This window comes from Lepisma saccharinum, chromosome 20, assembly GCF_977018435.1.
Source record: "Lepisma saccharinum chromosome 20, izLepSacc3.1, whole genome shotgun sequence".
In the NCBI taxonomy this organism is placed as follows: Eukaryota; Metazoa; Arthropoda; class Insecta; order Zygentoma; family Lepismatidae; genus Lepisma; species Lepisma saccharinum.
The window spans coordinates 66,081,143-66,094,366 of NC_139248.1; the positions used below are offsets into that span (position 1 = coordinate 66,081,143).

Below are 13,224 nucleotides of genomic sequence, written 5' to 3' on the forward strand. Positions count from 1 at the left end.
CTTTTAAAAGGGGACAAAGCACATGTGAAAAAATGTATTTTGAAAATCCATATTCCTGAAACTTTCTGACCGATGCGCTACAAAGAAAGTTGGCTGTTCTCCTTTAGAATTTCGTCATTTTACAAATCGTAATATAATTTTAACAAAAACGTGGCATGCTAAAGAAGAATTAAAGAGTTTAAAAAAATAATTGATTAATAGACTTAGTTTATTTTACTTCGCTTATCTGTCACATATGGCTAATCGCAAAGATGAGGATGCGTGATGATATGATGAAATTGATGAAAGGAAAGTAGACCCATGCCCGGGCGGGGATTCGAACCTGGGGCCCCTTGCCATCGTAAAGCGTTCCGCTAACCACTTCGCCACGGAGGTCAGCATTACACGGAAATAAACAGAAAATGACAATCATATGGCATCTATGTTTTAATATGCGAGGAACATTTGCGAGGAGGTTATTGAAGTAACAAATAATTATTACAAGACGTTGTGATGAAAATTATTAATATATCTGAAATATCGAGAGTTGACCTTGCAGTCTCTAAATGTACTTTTAGGGTTACGCAAAACCTTTACTCAAAATTGCTAGTGTAAATTTATAAGCTATTAAAACTTAAAACTTATTCCTGTTCGAAAAAAGAAACTGCCAAGTCAAATTAATATTTCGTATAAATACATATAGTTTTCTTTCATGAGGCCAGGACAGTATTTGGAGGGGACGGTGGCTTGGGAAGGCTATAGCCCCGGATCTCGAACTGCAAAGGGGCTTCCAGTGGGAAAACATCGTCCAGAAGAAGGGGCGAAATGATTCTTTTTAAATGGCTCAAGAATACAAAGATATAAGTGGACATTTGACAAGCTTAGTCTAAAACTTACAACTGAAATCGTACGTGTGTGTGTGGGGGGGGGGGGGTGGCTACGTGAGGTAACACAGTGGAATATGATTCACAATACTAAAATTAAAATAAATATGTGGGAACAATAGAAATCAAAATATGTTGTAGCTAGTGACTGCGCAATAGAAAAGATGGAGGGGTAAATCATATTTTCCCGGGGCAATCATGTTTATTATTCCGTTACATACGACACAAAAATGCATATTTTGGCTAAAAGAGCATTCATTCATTTATTTATTTTTGTCGTTATACTGGGGGCAGATAAGAGAGAGAGAGAGAGAAATTGTCCTGCCCCCCCCCCCCCCGTAGTGTGGTCACTGCCTATATCTATGCTGGAGAAGAATGCACCAATTAATACGTTACTAAATAAATCAGATACTTTTAAAACTTTTAATCAAATTATTTGTGAACTATGATTTAAATTTGAAGAGAGCACATACCTGTTTAATTTAATTTGGATGAGTTAACTTCTGAAGCCTGCCATTTCCGAGCCTTCTTCCGGTGTAACTGCACTGCCCTTTGAACCCTAGCTGCTGCGTTCAGGTGGCGGAACAAGCAGAATACTAATTAAAACAAATATGTGACAAATATATATAAAAAAACAACGTGTTGAAGCTATTGACGGCGCCAAAGAAAAGACAGAAGAGAAACGTGGAGAGTGCAGTGATATTTTACGGGAAGCAGTCACGTTTATTACATTTACATACAATATTAAAATGTTCTGCTTTTAGATCTCGCACAATGCCTTTTTCACAAAAATGGGCAATCTAACAGTTTTTATAACACTCTTGTCTTTTCGTTTACTTACGCAATTACCGACTGGAAAGGCTGTGATATTTTAGATTTCTTTCGTTAGTTTTCACAGCTTTCCATAGCATTTAGGCATGAATTCAGTTGACAAGAACAAAATAATCTTATTTTAAAACATACAGCAAAAAGAAATCCAACGCGCTTAAGTTAAAACTCCCTTACATTGGGAGCCTGGAGAGAACAAAACAGGGGTTTCTTCGTAACACAATTTCTTGAAAACCATTTTACACATTTGAATCAACTTTGTGATAAATTGATTAGAAAGGATGAATCTTAACAGTAAAAGTTGTAACTTTTCTCCTGCTACTATATTTTAGAAGATATTCGTTGTCAAATATCTCAATATTTTCATAAGGAACCAGCCTTTTCCGTGCCGAGCTTCTCGACGATGACGTAATGCATCCACGGACAACTGCGCATACGATCTGCGCCGCCGAACGAGCACCCCCTGAAAAACAGTATTACCAGGTCAAGTATCTACCCATTCTAGAAATTCTTGTTTGTCTTCGAATTGTACACGTTTCGGTTCTCACTGAAATATCACTTTCTTTTCCTTGCATCGGTCAACATTTTTCATCGTTTTTGTTGTTTTTTTTCTTCAATTTTTCTGAATCTCTTGGAAGAAGACCCGCAGCGAGGGGTATTCTAGGGGGGGGGGCTCAAGCCTACGGCGCCATTCAAAGAATTTTTAAAGCAACAAAATCATAATATGCGGCGGAGAAATTTACACTTGGCAGAGGAAAGGGGGGAAGGAGTTACTCGACCCTTGACGACTATTTTGTATCATTGAAAGCAAGAAGAGTTAAATTCAAATGATTTTATTTCAGTCTGGTTTCATAAATATTTTGTAAATTTTACTTAATATAATGTGTAAATTACTTGAGTATGGATGTTAAAAGTTTCACAACCCTGCTGCATACAAATCTCAACTAAGTGCATTCGAAAGTTGAGGTCAAGTAACGAAAATTCCCAGATCACCCATCCTATACGCCAGAACTGGTTCCATTTTACTTTTCTTGTCGGCCTGTTTTTTTTCAACACACAAATGAAGAAACTATTGAGGTTTATTTTGATACAAAGTAATAGCGATATTGTCTATGAACAATAGTCCAAACGGTATGAAAGGTAAATGAGACTACACTTTGGGAATCTCTTAAGCAAGCGAACCGAAACAAGTCCCCTCCGCCTCGAGAGGATTCGACCAATGAACGCACTCTCTTTATTCCCTTCTCTACCTTTATGGGCGGACTTGCTCCACAGATTCCCGAGACAGTATGTACGTGTAATTATATTTGTTTTTCTTTCCACGTGTTTTCTGTGTGCTAATGGGTGTTTTTTTTCTTTAACTGCAGAAATCAAGGCATCACAGAGATTCCTTAACGGGGAGTGACGTGGAAACCTACCAGTATCCCTCAGATTACGAAGACGACGAGGAAGATGTGTTGGCGAAGCAGAGTAAGTAACTTTTTTATATATTATTGTATTCAAGAAGTTCTTTAACATATTTCGAAAACTTCTTTCCAATTCCAACCGCTAGATGGCGTTCGTGTTGTTTTCGTAGTTGCTGAGTGTTACTTGTTCTGGACACTTTGTTTGTGCTCTCGAAAATGGCATTTAGCAATTTAGATGCAGATCATATTGAGGTGGCTTCCACTCAAGGAGGCCCGCAGAGGTGCGGGGGGGGGGGGGCAAGAACCTATCAAACAAAAACGAATCGAAATCAACAACTCTTATAACATTTACATTGATACAGCATTCTTAATCTAAATGTCTCCCTGTTTATTTATAAACACGTGTATGTACAATGGAAAGAAAGTGAATACTTGTTATTTTCTTTTCTAGTGTAGAAGACATTCACTTGAAGTTTTCGATGTAGCTACTGATACCACACTAAAAGTGTGAGAAAGCTCTATAGTTACGGGATCTGAACACGCAACCTCCGGAACATTGTTGTATGTAACAACTCGTGGTCAGGCCCGTACCCAGTTTTTTTTTGAGGGAGAGCCAGACCGGAAATTATATATATATATATATATATATATATACAGGGTGTCGCAAAACTCTTTCAACAACGCTTGGGAGCTGATAGATATCATAAAAACAAGTAACTTTTCCCTATAAAGTTTACCTCGAAAGTGCTTAGTTTCTGTGCTATAAGCGCTTAAAGTCTATCCTGTACGTATGCAACCCAACACAGCAAACGCTTGCTCTGACATAACTAGCAGGGGCGCGTGGCAGGGTTGCCACTAGCGTTCCTCGTTAAGAGAGACGACATAAAAACAACAACTTGGAGTCTTGCCTGAGCAAAATCCAAAACATTAATGATACTTGCGATGTTGTAAGAAGGATTCACAGTATTTATAAACTGACCAAAACAAATAATGGGCAGACTGAAATTCAAGATTCCTCATTCTAAAATATCTCCATAATTGATTTGGTTTATTTTAATTCGCTTTTCTGCCACCTTTGGCTAATAGCGAAGATGAGGATGATATGATGAAATAACAAATGACATCAATGTCTAGACCAGGATTTAAACCCGAGACACCTGGCGCCGTAGCGAGCTGTGCTAACCACATCACCACGGAGTGTTTCGTACATCATGCAATATCAACAATTGCAAGGGACACGTGATATAGGGGAAATCCACGAACGAACAAATGTAATAATGATGTGTTTGCTGCCTCGTTTCGAACACGCAGACTGTAATGTAGAAATTTTCAGCGAAAAATGCAGGCTCGACCAGGACTCGAACCCGGGTTATTACAATTTATTTGAAAATTATTCCTATCTGTAATAGCGTTATTGCTAATCGTGTTTGTCTCATAAGGAAATAATTGCGAGGCTCTTTTAATTTAATGATTGATTGATTCATTGCTTGATTGATTTGCTTTATTTTACTTAGCTGTTTGTGCCACTTTTGGCTAATATACGAAGATGGTGATGATGATATGATTAAATTGATGAATGTACACTCACAAACATACATGCCCAATCCGGGATTCGAACCCAAGACCCCTAGCTTATTTTAGAAAACAGTGGCAACCTATAAATTTTACCGACAACTGATATGCATGTAAGACAAATTATGTGTTTCAAACATTGGTATCAAGAAAATTCCAACGATTATTTGCAATACTAGGAACATGCGAATTAAAAACTTTCTCTCCTCCCCCCCCTCTCTCTCTCTCTCTATCTCTCTCTTTCTCTCCACTCAAACTGGTTAATCTTGAATGCTCTATTAAAGAAGTTGTAGGAAGAAATTAATATTTCATTGAAAGGAATTACATTGAGTTCGGTGCATACTTACTGCCTGTACTAGTTTGTTCTGCACTTCACGATATCGTTTGATGTTGGTACATCAAGATAAATCCTCGTAATTTACACTCTTTTCATGTGTGCGAATTAGGTTTCTCATTTTGTGTCTGCTTAGCATTCTTATCATGGAATGTGAAAAAAAAAATAATCGAAAGGAAACCATTGAGTACACGTCATAAATTGTACATATTTATCACTCATTGTAGCAACTTGATATCAACATTGAAATGTAAGAGTAATATTTTCGGAAGGCACCAAAATGTCAACTTTTAGTTCACCCTGGAAACAACCCTGTAGCAAACGAGCGAGATTCTGACATCTAGATGAATTTCCGGAATAATTCGTGTGAATTTATATTATTCTCATTGTACGTAATTTTCCTACACTTTCGGGCAAATAGTAAATACGAGGACATAAGATTCAGTGACATTTTTGTCCAGGTCGAAACTCGGGTCCGGAACATTCGGTAGAGAGGGATCATGTGTTGATCACTAAACGTACTCAGTCACCGAAATGACTCAAGAATATTCATCTGCCGCATATTTTTGTTTCTTTTCAGCCTGGTTTTTATAACGAACTCGATTTGCAATAGCGCTAGTTCACTTTATTTCTAATAAATAAATTGTAATAACATTACAGTCTGCGTGTTCGAAACGAGGCAGAAAACACATCATGCTTACATTTGTTCGTTCGTGGATTTCCCCTATATCACGTGTCCCTTGCAATTGTTGATATTGCATGATGTACGAAACACTCCGTGGTGATGTGGTTAGCACAGCTCGCTCGCTCTCGGGTTTAAATCCTGGTCTAGACATTGGTGTCATTTGTTATTTCATCATATCATCCTCATATTCGCGATTAGCCAAAGGTGGCAGAAAAGCGAATTAAAATAAACCAAATCAATTATGGAGATATTTTAGAATGAGTAATCTTGAATTTCAGTCTGCCCATTATTTGTTTTGGTCAGTTTATAAATACTGTGAATCCTTCTTACAACATCGCAAGTATCATTAATGTTTTGGATTTTGCTCAGGCAAGACTCCCAAGTTGTTGTTTTTATGTCGTCTCTCTTAACGAGGAACGCTAGTGGCAACCCTGCCACGCGCCCCTGCTAGTTATGTCAGAGCAAGCGTTTGCTGTGTTGGGTTGCATACGTACAGGATAGACTTTAAGCGCTTATAGCACAGAAACTAAGCGCTTTCGAGGTAAACTTTATAGGGAAAAGTTACTTGTTTTTATGATATCTACCAGCTCCCAAGCGTTGTTGAAAGAGTTTTGCGACACCCTGTATATATACGAGGGTTAAGTCATAAGTCATGGCAACTATTTTTTTTCTCGCAAACAGAAACAACACGAAAAATCTAAGATGTACGTTTGAAAGTGTATGGAATGTACCTTCGAATGAAGCCACCAGATGCAGTCTGGATGCAGGAGACTGTCGTAGGGAAGAGGCAGAACACAGGATATTGGACAAGAGTGTTTTATTATGAGGCAGATCGGCAGTTGACACTCTGCCCCGTTTGAAGGCCTCTACCCACCTCGCCACTGTTCGATAGGGGATGGCATGCACATCCAGAGCTTCCCGTAGCTCTGTATGGCATTCCCGTGCATTTCTGCCGCGGAGAACTGCTATTTTAACGTACCAACGTTGCTCCATTTTCGAGCGCTGTCACTCACCGACTGAACTTGGGTGCGTGCTTACTACCCCACCGTTGTTCACATACACCATCTGGTGGCTTCTTTCGAAAGTACATTTCATACACTTTCAAACGTATATGTTAGATTTTTTGTATTGTCCTCCATTCGCTAGAAAAACAATAGTTGCCATGACTTATGACTTAACCCACGTATGTGTGTGTATGTATATATATATATATTTTCATGGGGAAAATGGGTGAACCTCGAAAATCATGAAATACATTACTCTCTCTGTACAGTACGCTGACCCATTCAAAGAAACAACATCATGCATGCCGCTGGCTAAACAAGGAAATTCCTTCGACGCTACCGCGTTCGTCTTCCTGATAGAGGAGTGCAACCCGGTAGTAACGAAGGAGGCAAAACTGCAAGAATGACACATAAGTATCGTTTGTAATTGTGAATAAAAGACCCTGTCTGTGGGGAAACGAACAGTCTTATTCCAGCCACATTGTCAGGCACGTGGGGTGTCGTTCGGACTCACGATCATCAACAAGGCAAGGGTGCCATCGACGAATCAGTCAGCCAGCGGCAGTTTGTGCCAGGTAAGTAGTACGAGAGAGTCCTCACCCGATTTACCTCATACTTCCTCCCGCCGGCGAGACCGAGGGTGCCATTCAGTTTGCAAATCGCTGTACCTTTGAGCTACAATCCTAGGTGACCCGCGATCCCAGTTCGCATCTATAGGTCACGCAACATGGTGCAGTTGCATGGCAATTTCAATTAATCTAATTACCGTCGACTCTAGACCCTCCCACTCCACCCCTGTTGAAGATATAAGCATTCCGTGACTATTTTTTTGTACTACTCTTGCAATCATTGCCATGAAAGCTCTACCTCCCTCAACTACCACGTCTCTATAATACTTAATGTAAGCTATCCGCCAATCACTAACGCTCCCCACTAATAACCTCCTTTAAGACTGAAAGCCTAACCAATCCCATCGTAGTTTATCCCAACACAACACTAACGCTCACCCCCCACCGGATGAACGAGTCCCTCCATGCAGACTTAAACGAATCTCTCGATCAAATCTTATCACTGGCAACATCTATCGCTCCCCCAAACACCGACAACCCTGACGGTGTGTGTGTATATATATATGCACACACACACACACACACACACACATACACACTATATATATATATATAGTGTGTGTGTGTGCAGAGCCGGATTAAGGTGGGTGCTATTGATGCTGCAGCATTAGGCCCATTCCTGAAATAGGCTCAGATGAAAACAGGCGAGAATTTTCCGAAAGCTGAACAGTTTTCTTTTGCTATATTAACCTGAGAATAAATCTTAGAATGAAATTTGGAGCCCCAATTTCGGACGCCTAGACACAGCGTTACTTATTATACAGTTACTATTATTCTTTGCGCTGTGACGTAACTATAACGTCGTTGTGTTTATTGTTCACCGAAGATTTCAAGCATTAGGCCAAATTTCGTGTTAATCCGGCCCCCTGTGTATGTGTGTGTGTGTGTGTAGAGAGAGAGAGAGAGAGATTATAAAATAGTTAAATATTCTTATGCGAGCGCCATTGAAAAGTCATGATAATTATATGTTTAGAAAATAATATATTTATTAATTAAATATTGCGTTTTCGCAATTACTATTACAATAAAGAACATGTCTAAATATGAGTTAACAAAAAATAATAAAGCGACATTCTCGCATCGCAACTGCAGTTCGAAAAAGTCGGGACAGGGATTAAAAGTAATAATGTGTTCTCACTCAATCGCTGAATCGGACCTCTGGTAGCCTTGCATCAATAATTTTAAAACTAAAACCACCCAATATTGCAGACTGGAGACATCTACACAAGAAACACATTCATTTATGCAAGAACACAATTGAACGTTTTACAAATTTGAAAAATCGACGATTTTATTTTAAATATTTCAGGGTTCGAGGGGGGAGCCATGGTCCCCATGGCCCATCCCCTGGGTACGAGTCTGCTCGTGGTAACTTTTTCCACTGTCGTTGCGCCTCTGGTGAAAGTTCAGCATGAGAGGGAAATGTTGTGATCCTATACGTGGTGACGTAGGCAGCGATCATTGATAATTCAGTTACCTCGTTCCATACGTCACGTATACAGGTTCCAGATCTCACATGAGGCAAACAACTGCCCTGGAGTCGGTGGAAACAATGCGTGGCTTGTGAAGCGCCCGTTTCCAGGTTTTCTACTTGTTAATGCAGTAGTCGGAAACAATAAGGTAGCTGAACCCAATATGGCCTACTTACGGTTTGCAATTATTTCTAATGGTATAGAAAGCCAGAAGACTAATCTCAAGATTCAAAAGAGGGAACATTTTTGGACGTTTACTGAAAATTAGAGCCAATTCCAAATAACAACATTGGTGTAGGAAAGATTTTATTAAAGTGTTACTTTTAGGCCATATTGCGGATATATGTACCTAATATAGGGCCTTCCCGATGGCGCAGTGGTAGCGTTGCCGCCTTGTAATCAAGGGGTCCCGGTTCGATTCCCGGTGGAGGCACATGTTGGTTCGGATCCCACTTTAAACTGTAGGTCCAGTCCCGATTAGCCTTACTGTGCAAAAAGTGGACTTAAAACACCAACTCAATCAATCGTTGTACAATATATGTACCTAATACGGCCTAGTTATACAGGGTGTCCCACGAACGGCGCAACTGGGAATTACGAGTGGCGTTACTTTGTAACCGAAACCTGTACATACATAAGTCATACACCAAATGTTAGCCCTGTCCAAGTAGATATTTTTAAACATAGAAACAACAAACGGGGTGCAGTGTTGTTCATGCAGTGTTGCCAAATGTAAGTGAAAGTGTAAATTTATTTTCCCACAAAGCATGGAAAATTGCATGTCAAACATTCGTACGGAAATTTGGACGTCAATTTCCACCTTGGGTAGGTGGACTATTTCGCCATCTATAGTTCAGAGAAGAAAACCGATCGTTTTCGCGTATAGCCAATCCTGAAATGTCTCGTAAAGGCGTACCGGTCCAAATGGGTGTTTAAAAAAAAATATGAGGTACAGTGGCAACACTGTTGATGTTTGAAGGCAACAAAAGGTGTGTTTAGTGATGGTCTATGACATGGAAATACTGGAAACAGTAAAACAAGATAATGAAAATTATGGTGAAAAAAGTGTTACTTACCTACTCCTGGCAACCATGCAATGCAATAAGAGCTCCCACCGAACGAGAACAAAAGAATCAGTTAGTTGTGTACTCAGAACTGTTTGAGCCGTGCATTTCGCATTGTTCGTAGGTGAAGATTAGAATTGTTCTGTGAAATGAAGTACTCTTTGGAAGAGAGGGTGTTCATTGTGGAACTTTATTTTTGTTCAAAATCGTACGCTAGTGTAAAAACTGTGTTTCGCGAGAAATATCCGAATAACAGTGTTCCAGAAAATTCGACGATATATCGACTTATTTCCAAATTTCGTGAAACAGGATCAGTTAATGACAAACCCTACCACAGACAACCACCAGTTTTGACACAAGGTGTGCTGCAGGATGTGGAGCAGAGAATATCACAATCTCGCAGGAAATCTGTTCGTAAACTTGCTGCACAGTCAGGTGTATCAAAAACAACAACTCACCGAGCGTTAAAACAATTGCACCTACGTGCATATAAGGTACAGGCTGTGCAAGAACTGAAGGAAGCAGACAAAGGTGCACGTGTAAGATACTGCCAGTGGTTTAGAAATTTTATTAGAGACAATGGTGTGAATATTTTGGATAAGGTTTTTTTCACGAATGAAGCATGGTTCCACTTAAATGGATATGTCCACAGTCAAAATTCTCGACGCTGGTCAAGTAACAATCCCCATTTGTTACATGAACAATGACTTCATCCACAAAAGATCGGTGTGTGGTGCGCGATTTCGCGGAGAAAAATAATCGGTCCATTCTTTTTCAACACAACAGTTGACGGAATACTTTATCGTGACATTATCACACAGTTTATTTCTCTGTTGGAACGTGATGAACGTGATTGTTGGTTTCAACAAGACTCCGCAACATGTCACACGTCTAATAAAACTTTAGACATGTTGGCAGAGTTTTTTGGCGATCACATTATAAGCAAAAAATTATGGCCCAGTAGCTCCCCGGATCTGACGTCTCCAGATTTTTTTCTGTGTGGTTATTTGAAACAAACAGTTTACATTAATAACCCAAGAACACTTGATGATCTAAAAATAAACATTTGCACAGCCATTAACAATATAAACCAATCAACCTTGCATAAAGTTGCTTCCAACATGATGAAACGTGTTGATGAATGCCTCAGGGAAAATGGTTGTCATTTCCAACATCTTTTATAAAGCTACACTGCCTGTTACGCGCATTGCATGGTTGCCAGGAGTAGGTAAGTAACACTTTTTTCACCATAATTTTCATTTTCTTGTTTTCCTGTTTCCAGTATTTCCATGTGATAGACCATCACTAAACACACCTTTTGTTGCCTTCAAACATCAACAGTGTTGCCACTGTACCTCATAATTTTTTTAAAACACCCATTTGGACCGGTACGCCTTTACGAGACATTTCAGGATTGGCTATACGCGAAAACGATCGGTTTTCTTCTCTGAACTATAGATGGCGAAATAGTCCACCTACCCAAGGTGGAAATTGACGTCCAAATGTCCGTACGAATGTTTGACATGCAATTTTCCATGCTTTGTGGAAAAATAAATTTACACTTTCACTTACATTTGGCAACACTGCATGAACAACACTGCACCCCGTTTGTTGTGTCTGTTTAAAAATATCTACTTGGACAGGGCTAACATTTGGTGTATGACTTATGTATGTACAGGTTTCGGTTACAAAGTAACGCCACTCGTAATTCCCAGTTGCGCCGTTCGTGGGACACCCTGTATATTGTATTCTTTCACATCACAAAATACAACATAAATTGTAAACAAAGTGCCAGAATGTTGTAACATACGTCATTAAAAAGTAAGAACGATTTATATAACACTTCACTTTCTACCCTTCAAGTGCTGGCTGGCAACATTGAAAGCACAGTACCATGAAGTTTTTTGCATTGCGTTCAGAATATGCACCCATTTACATTCGTATCCTGAAAGGTATGTAACCCATCTAACGTTACTGCATACGGGTTGCCAACATTCAAAGTGGTAAGAGGTGAAAAAGAGAAACTGAAAACAAAAAATTGTCAGCATTCTTTTTTTTTTTACTTTTTTTAATGTGCATGGACCGAAATGCAACATTTCTCCAGATGATTCTGATTGCCAATTAGAGCAAAATTAAATGGATGATGTAAAGTAAGAGTTTTTAAAAGCTAGACAAGGAGGGGGGCGGATGTGAAAGAGTTTGAACGCCACTAGTTTTAATTGCAAATCTTTACTTTTGAAAAGGTCAAAGGGTGTCCATCGATGTTGACCCCCACCCCTAATAGCCACGTGAGTGGTTCGGTGGTCTATTTTCCTCTGAACTGATTTCCCAATCATCTCTCTCTCTCTCTCTCTCTCTCTCTCTCTCTCTCCCCTTTGCTCTCCTTCCAAGTGGGTACAGTACAATGTCCCCGTAATTAACCACGAGTGTTTCAGACTGAATTTGGCAGATTTTCAGCGCTGCTTTTCTCCAAGTTGGAAGAGAGGAACACTCCATCAGGATTTTTTTTCCCAATTACAGACGGAAATTTAAGCGAATGTCGGAAAATGCTCTTGAAATCGTGGTGTCTGGACTTTCCATGAAATGTTTGCCTTTCGTTTGATTAAAAATATCTGGAAAATAACTATATTATGTTGGGAGTGGGTTTTTTTTGTGCATGTTTGAAGTTGCTGCAGTAGTATACACGTTACACAGCAACTGAAATAGTATCTCTCTCTCTCTCTCTCTCTCTCTCTCTCTCTCTCTCTCTCTCTCTCTCTCTCTCTCTCTCTCTTTCTCTCAATCCTCAATCTCTCTTTGTTTCCCTCTTTCTCTCCCTCTTTCTCCTTATCTTTATCTCCCTCTCTCTTTCTCTTTATTTCCTCTTTTTTCTCTCTCTCTTTCTCTCCCTCCTTATTTCTCTCTCCCACTCTCTATTTCTCTCTCCCTCTCTCTCTTTCTCTCCCTCTCTCCCCCTCTCTCTTTCTTTATCCTCTTCTCTCTTTCACTCTCTCTTTGTCTCGTTTTCTCTCCCTCTCTCCGTTAGTAATTACAAACATTTCTAAAAATTTTTACCTTGCACATCTTTTCACGGTTAGTTTTGGACTTACTATGACACTCACATGGTGTAACTAATAAATACAATAATTCTAATTATATGCTAGTTTATTAAAACATAAATATTTGTTTGCAACTATTAACGTAAATGTGTGTCTTTGACCAATGTCTTGCTGTTTTAACTCTGTTATCCATGGAATATCAAACTCGATTATAATTTTAACACAGTACTCTTTATGCTATAAATATCCAATTTTTATTTGGTCCCCCTTGAGAAATATTCAGACTCAAATTTTGAGAAAATTGGAAAACGAGCATTTTCAAATATCTT

The 13,224-nt window shown here is 39.3% G+C and overlaps 1 protein-coding gene across 5 annotated transcripts in view; it reads left to right on the forward strand.

Moving 5' to 3' along the window:
• LOC146003305 (follistatin-related protein 5-like) overlaps nucleotides 1-13,224 on the forward strand; it is a 1,022,072-nt gene that overhangs the window by 894,943 nt on the left and 113,905 nt on the right. For all 5 annotated transcript variants that reach the window (XM_083141559.1, XM_083141562.1, XM_083141561.1 and 2 more), the window contains exon 3: nucleotides 3,059-3,161. In XM_083141559.1, the coding sequence (XP_082997685.1) occupies nucleotides 3,059-3,161 (103 nt within the window). The remainder of the gene's footprint in view (nucleotides 1-3,058; nucleotides 3,162-13,224) is intronic.